General features: G+C 36.3%; 2 protein-coding genes across 2 annotated transcripts in view; one reads left to right on the forward strand and one right to left on the reverse strand.

Annotated features, from left to right (window-relative positions):
- Positions 1–340: 340 nt before the first annotated feature.
- LOC141440570 (ATP-dependent RNA helicase DHX30-like) overlaps positions 341–20,694 on the forward strand; it is a 109,861-nt gene continuing 89,507 nt past the window's right edge. Inside the window, exons 1-7 of the mRNA XM_074105128.1 lie at positions 341–616; positions 1,585–1,728; positions 2,541–2,739; positions 3,015–3,235; positions 4,347–4,439; positions 6,546–6,602; positions 8,004–8,148. Of these exons, the coding sequence (XP_073961229.1) occupies positions 505–616; positions 1,585–1,728; positions 2,541–2,739; positions 3,015–3,235; positions 4,347–4,439; positions 6,546–6,602; positions 8,004–8,148 (971 nt within the window). The 5' untranslated portion in view covers positions 341–504. The remainder of the gene's footprint in view (positions 617–1,584; positions 1,729–2,540; positions 2,740–3,014; positions 3,236–4,346; positions 4,440–6,545; positions 6,603–8,003; positions 8,149–20,694) is intronic.
- LOC141440574 (uncharacterized) lies at positions 11,885–19,541 on the reverse strand (the record flags this gene model as incomplete). The annotated part of the gene is given in 2 exon segments (XM_074105133.1): positions 11,885–15,582; positions 19,430–19,541. Coding segments are annotated over 2 exon segments (1,146 nt in total), but the record flags the coding sequence as incomplete, so codon positions are not given.

Consider the following 20,694-nt stretch of genomic DNA (forward strand, 5'->3'; position numbering starts at 1 on the left):
GGAGTTTTTCAATTGCTTTTACTTTTTAATAAAACAAAGTATTGGGGAGTGTTTTTCTTGAAGTGACGTGTGAATCTACTTACTGGATTTAAGAAATCCCAAGATTTAACAAGTTGTTGTTGCCTTATATTATATTTAATTCAATGAAAGTCAATGTTTTTTTCCTCAATTTTCTATGTTTCTGCGAACTTTGCTTATTTTTGTTCTGAAACCATGACCGTCAATATGGGGCAAAACACTTCTGATTATTGTAAGATTATATTTTGCAAATATTTTGTTTTTGTTACGAAATACTCCTCTTCAAGCTGTCACTGTCAACGTCAAATGCATGCTTCGAAGTTTTAAATTTCGTAAATCTCGTAATCTCGGAAATCTAGAGCCGAAATGTATTAGAATGTGTACCAAATTAAGTTAAATTTATAAAGTTTTTTTATGTAATATATAAGAAAAAGTTTTGTTTCACATTTTATTTAAAGTTCATAGTGTCTCAAAAGAAAAAACAAAATGTTTCTGAAGAGTTTTACTTCAAGGTTGAGTGTATACAGAAATTATGTATTTTCTGGAGCTAATACGATATATATTGGTAATAGAATGAATCTAAATAGGAGCTATGGTTGTAAGTAGCGTATTTTATCATTTTCTAACTTCTTACCGGCAACTTTTGTTTACATGGGTTTAGTTTGAACATAATGCGTCTCTAAAGGTCACTAATGAAAAATCGCGATATTTTTACGCATTTTATCATAATTAGTAAAGATCTGCTAATATAGACAAGGGTAAACAATGACGTGTCACAAATTGCGAAATTTAGTGGCAAGTTGTTTGTTAACCATTCATTTAGGAGAGACAAAAACGAGTAAATTGACCAATTTACTCGTTTAACAGCAATACTATAAAATTTCCACCTTAAGTTTGACTAAAATTATCACATCACATCTATCTATTCTACATAAAACTTTGCGTAAGGGAAATAAAAATAATCTGGGCCCAATTGCATATCAAATTAAGAATATTAAATATATTTAATATGAGTGAGTCTCACAGTAGTTTCATGTGCAAAATTAACAAATTACAAGCTAATAGTATTAGCGATTTTGTATTGATATTCACTAATACTATATGCTTGTAATTTGTTATGCAATTGGGCCCTGTATTCTAATACTTTTTGTGTCAAATGAAAAGTACCAATATTTTACAAATGAAAATAGAAAAGGATTGTTTTAATGTTTTAATGTTTATTTGGGTACAAACGGTACAATATGGCTGATTACAAATTAAAACTTAGCTAATACACCAACCAGTAGTTACCACAGGTGAAATAAAGATTGCCCTAAATGTTTCTAAGACCCCTAATTGGCATGAAAGGAACTCCCTATCAATATTGGGCCCTTATGGGAACTAGGGCCCAAGCCCTCTCGTATTGGGAGGAGGCCTCTGCCCCGCACTGGGCCATATAAAGGTCGAGATAATGAGCTACTCAACTCGCTGTATTAATTTGTGGTGTTTATAAATCATATTGTATTTGTAGCTCATTTGAATATTGGACAATATTGATGTAATTCCAATTCCAAATAATAATTTCAGATAGCAGCATTATAAGCAAACACAAAGTTGTCATATTACACTTGAGGACAGTAATTGCTAGCAAATGTCAAGAACATAGGTGTTACTCAAGAGGCTTGCTAGATGGTGACACATCGGATCTGCAGAATGCACAGAAGGAGAAAGGCAAGTTATGAAGTGTTGTATGGTAATTGTTGACCTTGGTGTAGTGTCATGTTCACAGATGTCAATAGCCAAAGCATCATAGTCTAGTGGCCTCTCAAGCAGATGTAGATTTAAACCTATAAATAAATAATTTATATGAAAAATATGGTACGGTAACTCTTGAATTTGCTATAAAAAATAGACATAAGCACAGACAGTGCAGTTTAGCAAAGAAATAAAATGAATTTGGTTGAAAATTGGATTTGTTATTTTTTGAAAAATTTATTAATCTCTCTAAAGGACTTTTCTCTATGCAGCAGGTACGGTGTTACTTACGTGTGACATCACATGCAATGTGTATCTCTATCTAATCTTGAATTTATTAATCTTTAACTTCAATTAACTTTTAACTCTTCAAAATTTATTTTTTATTTGGACGTTGTATGTTTAATTTAATTTTATTTGACATTGTTTGATTTCTTTTGATTATTTGTGTTTATTTGTGGTATTCAAATTAATTTTATTTTTTCATTTTTTTGTTATTTTGTGGTTTGATTTGTTATTTTATTTGACATTATTGTTTTACTCTTTAGTTTATTAGGTAATGTGTAAGTTATAACATTGTAAATTTAATAATTTAATCAATAAAATATTTCATTATCTTCACTTTCAAAACATAATAATTCTGTTATATGTATAGGTAGCTTAAAAATAAAGCTTTAATTTATAAAATGATAAAAAAATAGTCAAATGCCTTATTCCATTGTCATTTTGGCCTATTACAACTTTAAAATCCAATCAAAGTTTTTATAAGTTGTGATTTGTTTTTACAGATTTGTCGAAGCTGTCCTCTCTATTCCCCAATCCCCGGGTGACACTCAACGAGTTAGCAGCAAAGTGTCCGAGCAATGTGTTCGACATACACTACAAGCAGAGTGTGGTAACACCAAAAGGAGGCAGAAAGAAGGCAGTGCAAAATGACTGGATCTGCATTTATACTTTTGTGTGGCCACAAAAAATCAAATTCGAAGGGTATGGTACTTTAATATGGCTATTTCGGTGTCACTTGTTCTTCTACGTATCTCCTCAATTCGATCCCATAGCGAAACCTTGAGTACAGCCCTCTCCACAGCCCACTGAGCGACTCTGAGCCTATAAGGCCCATCATTTATTAATAAGCACAATTTTAAAGGTTCTAGATCCCCTACAGCTCCCTTTAATAACTAAAACGCCCTCTAGTGGGCGATTAGGGATCAATAATCTAGACAAAACTAATTAATGTTTATTATTTTAAAAATTATCTACAGAACTGCCCTATCAAAACGGCAGGCAGCAGAAAAGGCAGCCGTACAAGCTTTACATTGGTTATACGCAAACAAAAGGATTGATGACAAAGGCTGTCCCATTTTTGATAAAAATGTGATTGACGAACTGAACAGCTCCATGCAAGAACATATCAAAGCTAGCATTAGTGAAGCATGTATGACAAGGATAGAGAAAATCTGGGAGGATTATGACAGTGAAATAAGTGAGTATTACACCTTATGTACAGTCAACCAATTTGATTTTTAGGCCACTGTAGAACCTTACCATAGGAAATAATTTTGATTTGTCTATAGCAATGCTTATTGGATGACATAAAATGTCACAATGACAAGTTTCCGTGGTTGACTAAACAAAAACCGTGGTAGCTAAGCCTAGTGGTACCTATGTAATGTTATTTTTTTTAATAAATGTGTGAAACAATTTAAATTTACTATGAGCTCTTCGATTAAGGCAAATATTGCGAAGAATCCTGCACACACCTGCAAAGCAATTGAACATTGTGTGAAGTTTTTTATCCGTATATGGCCCACATAAGTTAATAACTAAATTAGCCAATCGCAAGCAAGACCGTAACGTCAAAAAACCTCATGATACTAACGCCATCTAGTGTTATTTCACCAGTCTTTTAGCCCTCATTATGAGAGGAGGCATGTACCTAACTGTAGAATGTGTACAGTCAAAGAAACTGAATCACGTACCAGGAGGGTGGAAACTTTGTGCTACTGATGTTATTGACATTCCATACATCTGCCAAAGAAATCATAGCGAAATTGTTTATGAAAAGGTCCCACCTTGCTACGCCATAGTTGACCGCCATCTATGTATTGCATGAGGAATTATTACGTTGTTGCGCGGACTAAGAAGCGAAAGTTTATAATGAAGTCGCTGATATAATGCAGATGGCGCTGTTTTGAGTCGCCACCAATGCGAGGTCACAATTTTTTTTTACCAACTTTTTGGAGGAAGTGTTTCCTAAAATGAATATTTTTAGAATTTACACGAATATAACTATTCTATAGTACTTTTGTTTCACGATTTTTTCTTCTATTTAGCTTTTTTAGGATTTATTTGAAAAATTACTATTGAATTTAAAAAATAAATGCTGAAAATGAGTGCTACATTCTACATCCTAAATTTATAGGTACGCCATGCCGTTGGTATAGTGGCCAGCAGGAAACATATAGTTTTTTTAGTTTTTTAGGTAAGCGGGGTGGGCTCCTTTGTAACCCCGCCATGCCCCCCCCCACCCCTCCTACCAGCGGTAGATCTTCTCTTTCGATGCTATCTTATATTATAACGGTGTCTTTTTTCAGAAAATATATACAACACTACGTTTGAAGCTGCCAAACGAAGAGTGGTTGCTATTCCTTCAGAGGTCACCAAGGATTCTACTATTGATGATGATGGTAGGTTCGCTTATAAATTAAGTTCCTATATTTCCTAATTCATTTATCGCTACAGATCTGTTCACTCACGAAGGCGTGCCCCCCTACATTCTATAATTGAAATTTTAAACGTATCTTTACGACAAGTCTATGTGTGCGAAGCTCGAACGTGTCCTCAGTCGCAAGGGTACCGTCAGTTACGCACACTTAGGGGCTGTTTCACCATCCATTGATTAGCGTTAACTGGCGGTTAGGTGTGATGCCGTCTCTATTTGTTTTGTTCGAATAGACGGAGACGGCATCACATTTAACCGTCGGTTAACGCTAATCAATGGATGGTGAAACAGCCCCTTAGACTAAGACAACGTGTAAGTACGAGGTTTACTCGTACACAATGATAATTAGCTGTGGAGGGGCGCACCTTCGTGAGTAAACAGATCTGTATCCCGCGGGAACTATGCAATTTTCCTGGATCAAAACCGCGATGATTTATTTATTTATTTATTGATGAAACGTTACATGACATACAGTACTTAATGACCAATTCATCATGAAACTTAAACTAACTATGAATTATGATTTAACGAATAAACACTAACAGATAACATACATTATACTGGAACAGTAGACATCTATCGTCCATCGCCTCACAGTACCTCAAGCATTCAGTACAAATTGCCGCCCATCGCCACGCAAACAATCGCACTCAGGTGTCGATGCCAGGACCGCATTGAGCTGTGTAAGGGCACGGGCAGCGGCGAGTTTCTGCACGACACGGTGCGCGCCGCGGCACGGCCAACAGATCGCGTCGTCGCGGCCTGAGGCTATCCTTTCCGGGACATGCAGTCGCACAAGACGTCCTATTCGGGACAGTCCGACTCACCACGCAAAGCTTGACATGCCGCGATCAGAAGCTGATAATCCGTCTGATAATGTAATAATCGTAATGATGATGACGATAAGAGGTGTCCTTCCCGAGACTCAAACTATATGAATTTCATCTAAATCGGTTCAGCGGTTCAGACGTGATGAGTTAACAAACAAACACAAACTTTCGCATTTATAATATTGGGGGCATCTTTCTATCGTTATCTATCCATAAAGTACCTACGTCACACTAATTTTGACCAATTTTTTTCGTCGGGGGTTAAAAAAGAGGGGTGTCTGTGGCACCGTAGCTCTTTTAAACGGGTGGATCGATTAGAATGAGGTTTTTTATTTATTTGAAAGCAGGTTTTCCAGCAATGGTTCTTAGACAGGTTTCATCAAAATCAGTTCAGCAGTTTTTGAGATATTGCACTTTGAACTGACAAAGTCAGGGGTTTTCCAAGTTTTTGTTGGTTATTAGTGTTGTTGTTCGGTCCTCTTAGCTCGGGAGACATCGGTGATACACTGCTTAGAGAAATGTTTGCATATACTATTTAGCATGCTTCGAAGAGCCATGAAGGAATGAGGGCTATCGTTTTTGTCTCACTAGATGGCGCCACTGTTGCGTGAGGTTTTTAAGTGTGGCTTTCAAAGTCTGTTATTACGGGCGAGAAAACAAAGTTTAGATTAAAATCATATTTAATACACCTTAAAACCGTACCATAAAAATATCGAGCAACCACAGTGTTGCGTAGTCCCGTTTTGTTCGGAAAAAAAGGGAGGACAAAAGTTTTCGAGAGTCAAAACTGTCTTAAAACACAGACGTTCATTGCTCCTTATCGCATAATTGCCATAATTAATTTCAGGTAATGCAAAATATTCACAAAATTATTCTAATTATAAATAAACCCGCGTAGCTCACCCAAAAACTATGAGATTTGACATTTCGGAGACCTCACTAGCGCCTCTAGTGGCGAATTCATACGCGATAGCCCTCATTGCCTTAAAACTGTCACAAATCCTGACTAGTGGATTTGTACCCCATAAAATCATACTTTTAAGAAGTGACCCAAAAGACGTTACCGTGGCAACCGGCTATACTATATTATACACAGCGGCACAAAATTTGGCCCACCCTTCATACAAAATTACCAACCACTGTGAGGACACGAACACCAGCGGAAAGAAGTTTGCAAAGAAACTTTCAATCCGGAAGCATGTATGGCAACACTCGACTTTACATGTTTTCTTTTGTTTTAGATGAACTTTCAGGAGGTGACCTCGAGTCTACTTCCAATGAAGCTACTGATTTGTCAGGTAAGTCATTTAAAGAATGAGAACAATGGTACGCTATTGCCTAGGTCTGGAAGTAATTGCTGACTCAGTATTAGTTTCAGTTTGATAACACTACGCTAGTAATGGTTTTCTCAAAAAACCGAAAAGGATGCAACGAACAAAGATAAATAACAATGTCCGCCACTTTATCAATTTAATTTTGAAGAGATTTATTTTTCTAGACATATCACTTAAAGCTGTTGCAGAATCATATAAAACATAGTAGGTACTTACTATTTTTTTTATTTGGTGTAAGTAGTCTTTTGTGCCTTCCTTTTGTTTTGGTGATTTTCATTTTTTTTAAAGTTGTAAACTAGACAACAATCAAATTTGTATGCAACATTTCTAGAGAGCTTAGTGCTCCAGTATTTTTTATTTATTTTCATTTTAATTAACCGTCTATAATACACTTCGCCTTCCGTTGACAATTATTACTTTTATGAGCATTTAAAAAAAATAGTTTAAGTCACTCAGCAAGCTATGGAACGAGCTATGCTCGGAGTTTCTCTGAAAGATAGAATCCGCAACGAGGCTATCCGACACAGAACTAAGGACATCGCAATAGCTCAGAGAATTAGCAAGTTGATGTGGCAGTGGCCTGGTCATATCTGTCGAAGAACCGACAACCGCTGGAGTAAACGAGTTCTTGAGTCGAGACCGCATCTTGGCAAACGTAGTGCAGGACGCCCTCCAGCCAGGTGGAGTGACGATCTGCGAAAGGCTGCTGGTAGAAGCTGGATGCGTCTAGCCGAGGACAGGGTGCAATGGCGCACTTTGGGGGAGGCCTATGTCCAGCAGTGGACTGCTATAGGCTGATGATTATGATGATGATGATGAGTTTAAGTCAAGTTACATAGTTTTTTTTATACGAGTAAAGGAACTAAGAGCTAAAACTATACAACATAAGACATCAACTAAATGTGAGAAAATTGTAATAAATGGGCAAATATTTCACTACTTTTAGGGCCTGTTTCACCACTTGTCGACTAACTTTAAGTGTCAGATAAAAGTAATGCCGTCTTTGTTTATTCGGACAAAACAAACAGAGACGGCATCACTGATATCCGTCACTTAAAGTTAGACGACAAGTGGTGAAACAAGCCCTTAATAAAGCTTCTACAGTCACCAGCACCAATATCTGACAACAAAGAGTGCATAAATATCTAATACGTCTCTATTTCTAGAGCCGGTAGGACGCGTGAGATATTTTTGCACGCTTCGCTGTAGCAGATATTAATGCAGGTGACTGTACCTCAAAATCGATATTTTTTTCTGAGTGAGTGAATGAGTGCTTATTTCAAGGGTCAATTTTGATGACTATTTGAGATACTAGATTTTTCAAAGTAGTGACGAGATATCTTGAAATAACTTTTTTTTACACAGAAGTCAAAATGCCCGCGCATCCTGTATACGGCCGACACATATCCCCGCCAACGAGGACGGCGCTAGACAGACGAAAGAGACAGCTGATAAAAGCGTTTGAGCGGTACGACGAGCAACGAACGCCATTGCCCATAGACGAGTACAGGTAAGTACCTAGTTTTAACAGAACTCCGTTTTTAAACATGAGTTCAAAAATTGACTTTATTTATACAAAACTGATCCGTTATTGAAATGAAAATATTTATTAAGCCAAGTCAAAGTCAAAATACTGTTATATAATTTTTGTTAGGTAAAGCACTTGTACCCTGTTTTTTGTAAAAGGTTAGAAAAGAATAGAGCAAACTTATTTCAACTACAAAGTACAGGCATACCTACCTACTTCTGTTTCACCAAGTCTTCAACAATCTTGGATATTTTGAGTATGTGTAGAAGAGACGTTCAAGAATAAATTGCTTTGTTTATTTTGGATTACCTGCTCTGCGATAGAGAATGCGTGCTACTTAGAGATACGTGATACGACGGATGCTCGTGTGACAGATATTCCGTCACAACTACGTCACTTGACGTAAAAGAAACGAAAGTGAACGCAACTACGTCACGCCAGCTGATTGCTACACGTACAACATTATAGCTAGACACATCTCTGTCTAACCAAAGGAATAAAAAAGTGATGCACTGTATTTTGATCGAGAAACGCCATGTCACGCTCTCGTTTGACCGATTTCACCCGTTTCACTTTGCCGTAAGGAGGTTACTGTGTCTCTCTGCCTGGTATTGGGGTCACACCGACGCTCACTTTTGACGTTTTGGCGCGAAACTTTGGCGCGAAAGTGATAGCTGTCACTGTCAAAGCTGACAGCGCATGGTTTGAGGTTATGTGATTGAAAAGGTAAGTTTTTTTTTATAAAAATGGATTGGTAAGTACATGGTTCTGATTATTATTATATTGAGGTATTAAAAGTAACGTCGTTTATTTATGTTGGTGACTTTAATTATGGTTTTATTTTTAAGTTAGCTAAGTAATTTAGTTAAGGAAATTGTTACTGTCGTTATATTACCTTCGTAAGTAGGTACCTACCTACCTACATACAAAAGAGCACTGTCCTATATATTTATGAACATTTTCGGAAAATAAGATGATGTTTTAAAGATATAGTACGTACACGGTGAACCAAAATTTCAGCGTTTTTACATAAAGAAAAATCCTGCCGAGAAATTACTCTTGTACCTAGCTACTAAAATACATAATTATTATGTTACACATAAACACAAAGCAAACACCTACCGCCTTTTCTAGGTCAGTACATAAACTAGATCATCAACGTAGAGGTCTCAAAACTTCGCCTCGAATCCTCCAAAATAAGTCCTCGTTCCCCCATTCCCCAATTCCGCCTGTGGCCCAGTTTGTGGCGTCCCCGTTCCCTCGATCCGCGGTGACCTTCGCGTTTGGGTCACCTCAATATGCGCCCTCGTTATCTGACCTTGACACTGTCATATAGACGCCAGCATAGTGTCTGCCAGTGTGCCAGATTTGAAGGTCGAGTGACGTGCTCAAAGGCTCATCTTTACCTCAGAATAGATTATAATACAAGTACGTTTACTTCATACGTTCCCGGACTCTAATAGGTTTTAGACTAGCTATGAATGTTCTAAAGTATAGCATAACAAAGGATGCTAAGTAAGAGTTTTTGCCCAGCAGTGGGACGCAAATATATGATAAGAAATAAATACATATTTACAAATATTTATGTCAGGACTTAGAACATTTTACTTTCTAATTTTTGTATTTAATTTTATTGATTTTCTGTTAGTTTTTTTTTAATTAACATAATTTACATGCCTTTTTCAACTTAAAACTTCACAATGAAAACTTAATAGGTAAAATGAAGTAATTAAACAATATTACTATATAGGTATTTACTCAAACTTTACATAAGATAAGAAATAAAAAACACGTAAACATCAACATACACTTACAGATCGTGAAAAAAAATGGAAGAAAACAATTAACTTTAGTATCCATATATATCATTGTGACAAGTATACTTCTTCAATTTCTATCAACGTCTTTCCTTTAATTTTAGGCATAAAAAAACAACTTAAAACCATCCCAGACGCCATTATTGTGGTTAGAACTAAAAGCATTACTATATTTCCGAACCTTTCTTCTATGAAAATCGTCAAATATCGACAAATAATCTTTATCATGAAGAAACATAACGCCGAAATGCATATAAACATCGACCGACGATTAAGCGGAATATAAACAGCAAATTTTGATATTGACAATGTAGTAGGACATATAATTACTAACATATAGCTTATAGAAAACAACACAGTCATTAATATATTTATAAAAATCTCATCTGACATCATGTCTTCTGAAAGTAATATGTAAAAAAGTATTACAAACGCATATTGAAATATGACGGATGTAAATAAAAGTAATAATATAACAATGCTCCCATATCTAAAGTAATAGCGAATAGTTTTAAACAAGACAAATATTATCAGACATTCCATAATAGCTTGGTATTCTATTGAATAATCTGGAATCCACCAAAGAGTTAACTGTTTATTTTGAAATATAATGCTGCACCAAAATATAGAAGACAATAGCACTGTGAGAGAAGCGGGGAGTAAATATAATCTGAACGAGTAAGGACGATCTTGACATTCCAAAATGTCATTAAACTCTTTTTCAGACGCTGCTTTATCACATCTCAACATTGAAAAAGATTTCTTGCTTGGGTCCTGTTTGTTTTTAGATGCCAACCAATAGGGTGACTCTGGCCATGTCAACAACGATACAAAACAAACCGTCGCTAGAAATATTTCAAATAATCGCACATAATGCATTAGAAATACTTCGGATGAATAAAGATACATTAGCTTTCCAACAACGTATCCAGTCCTGTTCAAAGTTATGTTCGTTATTGAGAAAACGAATCTGTATTTTGGTTCGCAATATTCTGCTAAACAGACATAAAGGAGCACTAGTCCTCCTGATGCCATATATATCGTTATGTAAACCAGTTTTAAGCACAGTTTCGTTTCTGGTATGCTTAGGGATGAAGCCGTTATTGTCAGTGTGATTATGATTGCAACAGCTGGTTTCCTACCGCCGAATTCAGCTATGATTATTAGAAGAGTTACTCCCACAAATGGGACTGTGTTTTGACATAGATCTGTAACAAAAATGCTAGTTACTTTAAGTATTATTTTTGAACCATGAGAGAAGAAACTAAACAGTCGTCAATGTACCACATTTAAAATGGTTAATACCCAGTGAAGACGTTATTCGGGCGCTCTCGTTAGAATTTGAGATGCAGCATATACAAACTTTAACGATTTGAAAATCTTACTATAATGGTATTTTCGATACTCACTCCGCCAGTCAACTAATTCCTTGAATATAACATCCGATTCTTCACTTTCTGAAATTTTCAACAGCTGCTCCTGTCCTCCTGCCTCGATAAGACCCGCACAAAACGAAATTGCCACTATAGTCAGTGATATCAATGTCTGGAACAAATTACTCTAGTTGTACCTTTCCCCGAGATCAGGAATGAAGCACACACACAGGTGGGCTAACAGAGATGTGCCTATAGCCTCTAGCGATCGAGACAAAATTAGCGGCTCTCTATCTTTTCATCGAAATATTCCCAAATGTTTCATTTGCCCAACTTTTTCTCTGTTTCCTCTGTTTCCTTTCCCTACTCACGATTTTCTCTGAAACTATATTTTTTTCGAACTGTTATAAAACAAACCTAACCTAACCTACAGAAATAAACTAGTATTTTTTTGTTTCGGAGAAAATTGAGAGTTGGGAAACAAAATTATTTAGCAAATGAAACATTTGGGAATAAGCTTATCTGCGAATAGAATAGGAAGGATACCCAAAATTAGCTAAGTACTTATAAAAATTCGATTGATGCCAAACAATTGTTTTGGTGAAGGTCTTCATTTACGTACCTGCCGCAGGAAAGGTCCCCTTGATGGCTTATCCGCCATTTTCATTTAACGTACTTCTGCGTTCACTAGCAAATTCACTGAGTTCACTACAATATCATAGTAATATTTCTGTAAGTAATGTAGTTTTATCGATAGCAAAGTATAAGCGACTTCGTTCAAGTATTTAACTACCTTAATTCCGCGGTATCTACATTTTCCCGGGATCAAACTAGGTCATTTCGCTTTCGGATCAATGAAATCTTTATAAAAAACATAGCGATTCTGCTAAAAAACCGGAAAACTATCGTACTCAGTGATTTTTAAAACTACAATGTTAATGTAATAAGTTAGCTAAAAAATTAGAACGCAAAAATATTTAACCTCCATGGTACTTAATCAAAGAGAATGTACTTGGAACTACTATTAAAATTGTCGACAATGAAACAAAAGAAGGGCATTTGTGAACAGTCCCCTTTGTTAATATTTGACACAGCGGAACATGCAAAAATATCTAACACGTCCTACCAGCAGAAATAGAGTCCTCTCAGATATTTATGCACGCTAAGTTGTGTTAGATATTGTTACCGGCGACTGTACATATGAAGTGAATATTTGGAGGCATCGTACGACACCATGTTCATGTTTTAATAAGTCTCTTTGCCTTTGCAGTACGTCAAATTCAAAATTCAAATTCAAAAACGTTTATTTTGTAAGAATAAGTAAAATGATCTTAAAATAAATTTAGCACATGCACACTACGCGCCACCAGCAGCAGACGCAGCAGCAGCAGAGCGGTGGCGCGTAGTGTGCGTGTTGCGGCAGCCACCGAGTCGCGTGCTCCTGAGAAGAAGGGCTACGAAATAGCCCGAAACATGTCAAGCTGAACTCGGTTTAAGACGTGAGTTATCCGTTACAATATCATTTAATATGAGTGAGTCTCACGGTTGTTTCATGTTAAAAATAGCATTGTTATTGTTTTAGTTACCTCCTTTAAATGGTTTTCGGTTTTTTTTATCGTACTTAGCGAGTGTATGTACCATACGTTGGTCGACATTCAAAGTACCGCGTCAAAGGCGCGACTAAATTAATAAAAAATCTCAGTAAAGTAAAAACTAAAAAACGAGTTTAGTAGTCTACTCTGTGTTAAATTGTGGGTTAAATTATCGTAGGTTAGAACAGGATCTATATAAAACCATGTATTAAAAACTTACTTACCTACAATATACCACACGTCCAAGACTTGAGAACATTCGTATTAAGTATACATACAAATATCTGCCCTGGCCGAGGATTGAACCCGGGATCTCAAGCATCACATCAAGCATATTATTGATTATAAATATGTATGTTATGTTAGTCTGTAAGGTATTTATTGTATGGGCCAAGTTGCCCGAAATAAATGAATTTATTATTATTATTATTATCACTATCAGGATCTCTAACTACTTAGACTTACCTACCTATCCGGTCGTCGTATATAGGTATGTAAACTCTTTATTGTACAATAATAATATTGTATAATAGTAATATTATATTGCACTTCATTGAGATGGCTCTATAACCTAACCAACAAAAAGTTGGAAAACCCCCCTACTTTGTCACATCAAAATTCAATACCTCAAAAGCGGTTGAACCGATTCTGATAGTTTTATGTCGGCGCCGCGCAAATTATATCGTACCTAGTTTTTGTGTCGTTGTAGTTTAAATATATTGAATTTTGTGTAAACTACGTGTGGACGCTCGAAGAAGGCTGATCCGTTGGAAGAAGTACCGTCCTTGCTGTATCTTAGTAGTTCTGCTGGTTAACGGTAACCTTGTCGGAGGTAAGTTCGAATGAGCCGAAGATCGATGGAGCCTGCGCCAGCTACTACAGCTAAGATCTGCACCATCATCAGCAGACGTCTCGGTGAGTACTTCAACCACAGGTCTCAGCCTTTATCCAGTTATTTGCCACACTATAGTTCGTATTTCTCGTCCTACAGTCCACTTAATTAAACCCCAAACATTTTGGTACATGCCTAAGAACCATCACTAGAAAATCTGCTTTCAAATAATAAAAAAACACATTCAAATCGGTCCACCCGTTTAAGAGCTATAGTATGGTGCCACAGACAGACACACAGATACAAAGACACACAGCGCTCAAACTTATAAACTCCTCTTTTTGCGTCAGGGGTTAAAAAATCAATAAATTTCATTCCTAGGCTGCCATAGAACCGTATCCGAATGTCATATTTTCATCATTCAGTAAACATTGTTATCGATATAACTAGACAAATAAAAAAATATTTACTGTGATAAGGTTACATGGTAGTCTAGGAATCAAATTGGTTGGCTGTACCTACAAAGGAAAGTAAGTAACAAGACACAGCTTTAATAAAAACTGTAAAACTATATTAGTAGTTTTATTTTCAATTAAATACAAAATTTGATCTTTATTAGTAGCTTTGAAATAAATAAACAGTCAGTCAATAAATTTGGCTAGCTCGTGACTAACAGTTCGCTACTACCATTCAAAATCTGCAGGTGAATCGCATTCAGCTCATACAAAAATGTTAATTAATTTGTAGTGTCAGTTAGCCTCTAAGTGCTCAATCATAACTGACAATTATAGCAAATATTAACATCATAGCCGCTAATCCTAGTTGAACGTAGGAAAGAAGCGCAAAAGCGAGTGTTCTATATTCCTGCGACACAATCTGAACGAGGAAACCAAAGCATAGTATTAAAGGCCCACAGTTATTCATAAAAGTATAGACACGTTTTAATACATAAACTAACATTGGATGTGCTCCTACTGTCTTTAGAGCTGTAACGAGTGGTCCTCCTAGGTACGCAAATATGTAAAAAACAGCGGTAAGACCAAGGATGGTAAGGAACGTAAACGTCCGTTTGATATTTTTCATGATGACCACGGTGCAGCAGCCGACGAAGATGGAAGTACAGATGAGTAAGCCAGTTTTAAGCTCATTGCTGATAAAGTCAGTACTTGTGTTGGTCGCTTTATAGGTCTTATACCAAACGGTGGTCTTGTAGATTGTGATAGTGAAAATCAGTACTAGGAGACTGAAGCTATATAATTTAGGATGCACATTAGAGTCTTGGGGCGCTTGTGTACTCTGTTGGTTTTGTAGTTCTTCCTCGCCATGCAACCACAGGAAGGCCGTTTTGCTCTCTTCTGTCTTCTCTTTAGAAGCCAGCCAGACTGGTGTCTCTGGCCATTGCAAAGTCCACCCTAAACACACCACCCCTAACAATACTGCTATAACTTTCAAGTACAAAGAATCGATACCAAGCACGACACGGTAAAACTCTGTCTTCGGAATATAATCCGTCATCTGCCAAACTCCGGCATTAGCTATCATATAAGTTAATTTGTTCTTCTTTGAACTGTATTCCCAGATACCAATCATGGTCATTATCATGGTACCGCTTTTAATTAGGCCCTGGACTACAAATGCCAGTAGCAACCACGTGTGTGTGTATGCAATCGAGACGGAATGGAGAATAGTTGACAATATGCAGAGTAAGAATAGGATGGCGATAACTGGTTTTCGGCCTGTGTAGTCTGACAGGAACATAGTCAGATATAATCCTGGCATCGGTATGATTGTCTGGCACAGTTCTGGAATGTAGAAAAACATAGTTTACTCATATCCGTTGTTGCATGGATTCTGGACGACTTCACCCGCAGGCCTGTTAATGTACTTTTTTTTTTTGGCAAACGAGCAAGTGGGTCTCCTGATGGTAAGAGATCACCACCGCGAGGAGGAGAGGATTGCAGATGCGTTGCCAACCTAGAGGCCGAAGATGGAATACCTGAAGTGCCAGTAATTTCACCGGCATTTCTAACTTATTATATTCCTAACTCAATAATATTCCTATATCATCAATATGCTATTTATTTAATTAAACAAATCTGGATTACTCACGTCTTAAATCGAGTTTAGCTCGACATGTTTCGGATTCTAGGAGCAACGCGATTTGGCGGCTGTTGCAACATAAGCACTGCGCGCCACCCCTCTGCTCGCGCGACTACGAAACATGTCGATCTAAACTCGATTTAAGACGTGAGTTATCTGGTTTGCATTATTAAATATAATTATAATAAATAAATAAATATCACGGGACAATATATTTTATGTTTATATTATATAGGTACTTACTTAGTATATATTTTATGTGACATTCAAGTATAAGTATATACATCTTTAGTAAATAAAAAGGTTATAGTAATACATATATAATACTAATCTTGCAAATCGTATTAGCAATATTTCACTTTTTTAAATTCGACAACCGGAATGATTTTTCGCAGTCAACCCCACCGTGTTCGTAATGAACTAATCTTTATTTTCATTTAGTTTTCATTCATTAACCAGACCGGTGCAAGTTACTAGTATCGATTTATCTGTTTATACCTTCCTACTCGAGAGTTGTGATGGGGGAAAAAAGGCAACCTAACGTTTGCATAATCTATGGACTTCGTACTTTCGATTGGTATGGAATTTGTCTATTAACCAAACCGGTAAAAAACCTTTTTTTTTTTTTATTATTAATTAATCATATCCTGAACTGAAATCTTTTAGGCAACCCATAATGCAATATATTTATTGAGATACATAATATTTATTGTATATGTAACAAGAAATTCATAGATTCATATGTATATATTCATAGATTTAAAAAAAAACCTTATAAGTACTCAAAACGGGAATCGAACCCGGTTGTTTTGAAAAATAACACTTAAATTATTTCTATTTGGATATCGATAGTGTAGGTCATAGCAATAAATCGATGGCAGCAAAGTAAAAGAAGACATCTACAAAATAGCTATTTTACAGGAGAGCGTATTTAGTAAAAATAATGACTACTTTGAGATTAATGGACTGATTACCATGAAATTTTCTATGATGCATTAAAATAATAATGTTCTTTGGTGATGTTCAACAGATTTTTTTCTGTAACATTATTTTAATGAAAAATTGTAGATGTCTTTTTTTACTTTGAAAGAGCTTAAACGTAGAGGGAGACATCTGCCTTATATCCGTTTATGCGTTGTAATGAAACAAACGCCTTTTCCGTTATAAAAAACGAATAAGCTAAAGTAAGAATCTCCGGTAAAAACTTAGAGGAGTGCTTAGAGATAATCTAAACAACATGCAACGAGTATTCACCCTTTTTTTGTTAAATTTTGTAGATGTCTTTATTTACTTTGCATTAATCATTTTAATTATATTATTAAATGAGTTATCTACCACTTAACCACATCGCTGTCTATCATATAAATTCATTTATTTCGTTAAAAACCCCAAAATATGTGTTAAATTAAAATATATTTTTTTTGTTTTATTTTTGTTTACTCATAATTGTTTTTACGTACTCAAAAACTAAGTTATTTTTATAGTTTTACACTAATAAATTAAATAAATCAACAGTAGGTACAGTAATAAAATTACGTACAAAATATATCCCAAACAAAACAATATAAACTGTAAATATAAAACAGTATGTACTATATAATAGTATAAACAATATAATGCTATAAATGAATGTGGATAATACCAAAATTGTCATCAATGGCCACATGGATCAGAGGCCGTCATCGTTAGTGGAAATCTTCTTGATGTTGTTTCAGAGTACACATACCTCGGCCTGATTTTGCAGTTAAGGTACCAACACATGCTAGTTACTAGCACGAAAGCATGCTACTATCAGCAAATGCTACTTACTAGCATGTGTGCATAGGGACGTGCTACTATTATAATAATAATAATCCCAGCCTATATACGTCCCACTGCTGCACACAGGCCTACTCTCAGAATGAGAGGGCTGGGCTGTAGTTCCCACGCGGGCCCAGTGCGGATTGGGATTGGGAACTTCACACACGGTATTGAATCGCTTCGCAGGTTTGTGCAGGTTTCCTCACGATGTTTTCCTTCACCGTAAAGCTCGTGTAAAATTTCAAATGTAATTTCGCACATGAATTCCGAAAAACTCAGAGGTGCGAGCCGGGGTTTGAACCCACGATCCTCTGCTTGAGAGGCCATAGGTCAAACCACTCGGCCACCACGGCTTGCTACTATTAAGCATGCTTTTTCTGTGTCATACAGGTACAGCAGGTACTAGCATGCTTATTAGCATGCTAATAACGAGCATAATGTAACAGTAGCCTTAGGTAGAACACAACTTTGAGAAGGAGGCCAAGAGAATGATTCAGCTGGGCTGGGCAGCATTCGGAAAATTATGTCGAGTTTTTTCATCAATTATACCGTAATGTCTGAAAACGAAAGTTTTTAACCAGTGCGTCCTACCCGTCATGACATACGGAGCTGAAATGCGGCCCTGCCAGCTATGGAACGAGCAATGCTCGGAGTTTTTCTGAAGAATAAAATCCGCAACGAGACTATCCGACGCAGAACTAAGGTCATCGACATAGTTCATAGAATTAACAACAACAAGATATTGAGTGGAGACCGCGTCTCGGCAAACGTAGTCCAAGACGCCCTCCGTTCAGGTAGAGGGACAGTAAAAGCTGGATGTGTCTAGCCGAAGACAGGGCGCAATGGCGGTCTATGGGGGAGGCCTATGTCCGGACTGCTATTGCCTGATGATGAATAGTATAATCGATATTCTACCTACTACTTATATACCTATTAGGAAAAAAACAGATTGCTCGTCATCATCAGTCAAAATCTGTTCAGGCGTGTCGTTTCCAAAAAGCGGTAAGCTGCAAGCAATAGAAACTTAAGTACTTACTTAGGTTAAGAATTTTAATTCATTTGCTGTCTAAATAAAAAAAACAAACAAGTGTATGAAACCAATGTTAAGTAATATATCTATTTGTTTAAATATTTTAAGAAAAAACAAATAATTCCTCAAGAAATTAGAAATAATAAATTTGTAGATTGAGACATATGCAAAAAGTATGACGTATAAACGACAAGTGGCATGTGACTTTATTGACGTCACAAGCATCCTGTCAAAGCTCCGAAGTAAAAGCGGATAAATTCAAATGTCCGTTTCTACTGCGATGTTTTTTCAACAGCTAAGTGTAGATGTTTTCTTTTACGTGCCAAATTTTCTTTATTATTTGAAATTTGAAATATTTTTTTAACAGACTTATAGATATGGTTGAAATAAGTTATTTATGTAAAAAAGCATTTTTGAAAAATGTAGATGTCCGTATCTACTTTGCTGCCATCGAAATGTTACTATGAAACACGAATTCTTAAATGAACAAAATGCATTGTATTTCACAATTTTTAATAATCTAAGTTTTATTTTTCAAATCGTACCGTTTTGATTCCCGAACTGAGTACAAGTTTTTTTTAAATGTTTCAATGCAGTTATTCTGGTTACTAAAATCGATGACATGGTTCCTAAGAACAGATCTTCGTATGTCTTATAGTTTCAGACTTCCATACTGACCGATCTAAATGAGCCACTGTATACATTATCATCGTACTTACTCCACAGACTCAGCACACCTGGAAGTCTAATAGTCTTGAGCATTACATCTTCCACGGCTGTTGTTATCCCGGACAAGAAAAACAGACTCATAATTGTCACAACAACAGCGGGCTGAAAAAAAAATGTTATCTGAAGATAATTTGATAATTGGAGTTAAAGCTAAAGTTTCCAACTGACGGGTTATTGGCAGTAGTTCCTTCACCACTAACTTTGAGGGCGACTAAAGACCCACTTATTCTGTTGCGATCCTTTTCTAGGGTTCCGTACTTCATAAAAATAACACACACTTTGTCACTTCAAAGTTCAATATCTCAAAAACAGCTGAACCCATTTTGATGAAACGTGTCTTAGAACCATCGCTAGAAACCATGACTTCAAATTAAAAAAACCGCATTCAAATCAGTGCACCCAACGGTTACAAGATCGCTTTGTTGTCCGTCTGTCTGTCTGCCTGTCAAGATCCTTTACCTCGGGAACGTGTGGAGGGATTTAGTTGAAATAGTATATAATAGTCCCTTGGAGCTGTGAAAAAATCAAACTTCTAAGTTGATGTAAAAAAACATACCTACGACCGTTTATGCCGCAAAAATCGTAATTATAAGTATTTCGGCACTTTTGAGGGGATCAAAATTTATAGGGTAGGTACTTTTTGATGACCTAGAACTATGAAATTAGTCAAGTAATATCGTCTCGTACTACCCACAAGTCCAAGAAATGAACTGAAACTATACATTTCTTATTATTTATGTCTGTCTGTCTATCTTGGTAACTATCTAAAATGACCCCACATTGCGTATGTATTCATTTTGCTTAGGAGACTCTGCTAACTAACACGATATTTACAAATTTGTACGGAGCCCTCGGTGCGCGAGAACCACCCCCACCTGGCCGGGTTTTTGAATTATTTTTTGTGCTAGGTATAGTCACCAGCATTAATATCTACCACAACGGAGCATGCAAAAATATGTGACACGTCCTTCCGGCCTTAGAAAATAGAGTCGTATCATATATTTATGCACGCTTGTTGCGTCAGATATTGGTGCTGGTGACTGTACTTTTAAATTTGTCATCATTAGCGAGCTGCAGCTACCCCATGCTAGAACTCCATACAATATACAATTATGTCATCCAAGAAGCATCCATGATTTTATCAATAGGTACCTACCAGCAAAATTAACGTTCAATACAACTAGAATATTAGTTTAGCTCGGGACTCAGTTTTCCTCATTTTCCAGTAAATTCAAATAGAATGAAAGAGAAAACT

The sequence above is a fragment of the Choristoneura fumiferana genome, chromosome 22 (genome assembly GCF_025370935.1).
Source record: "Choristoneura fumiferana chromosome 22, NRCan_CFum_1, whole genome shotgun sequence".
Classification (NCBI taxonomy): domain Eukaryota; kingdom Metazoa; phylum Arthropoda; class Insecta; order Lepidoptera; family Tortricidae; genus Choristoneura; species Choristoneura fumiferana.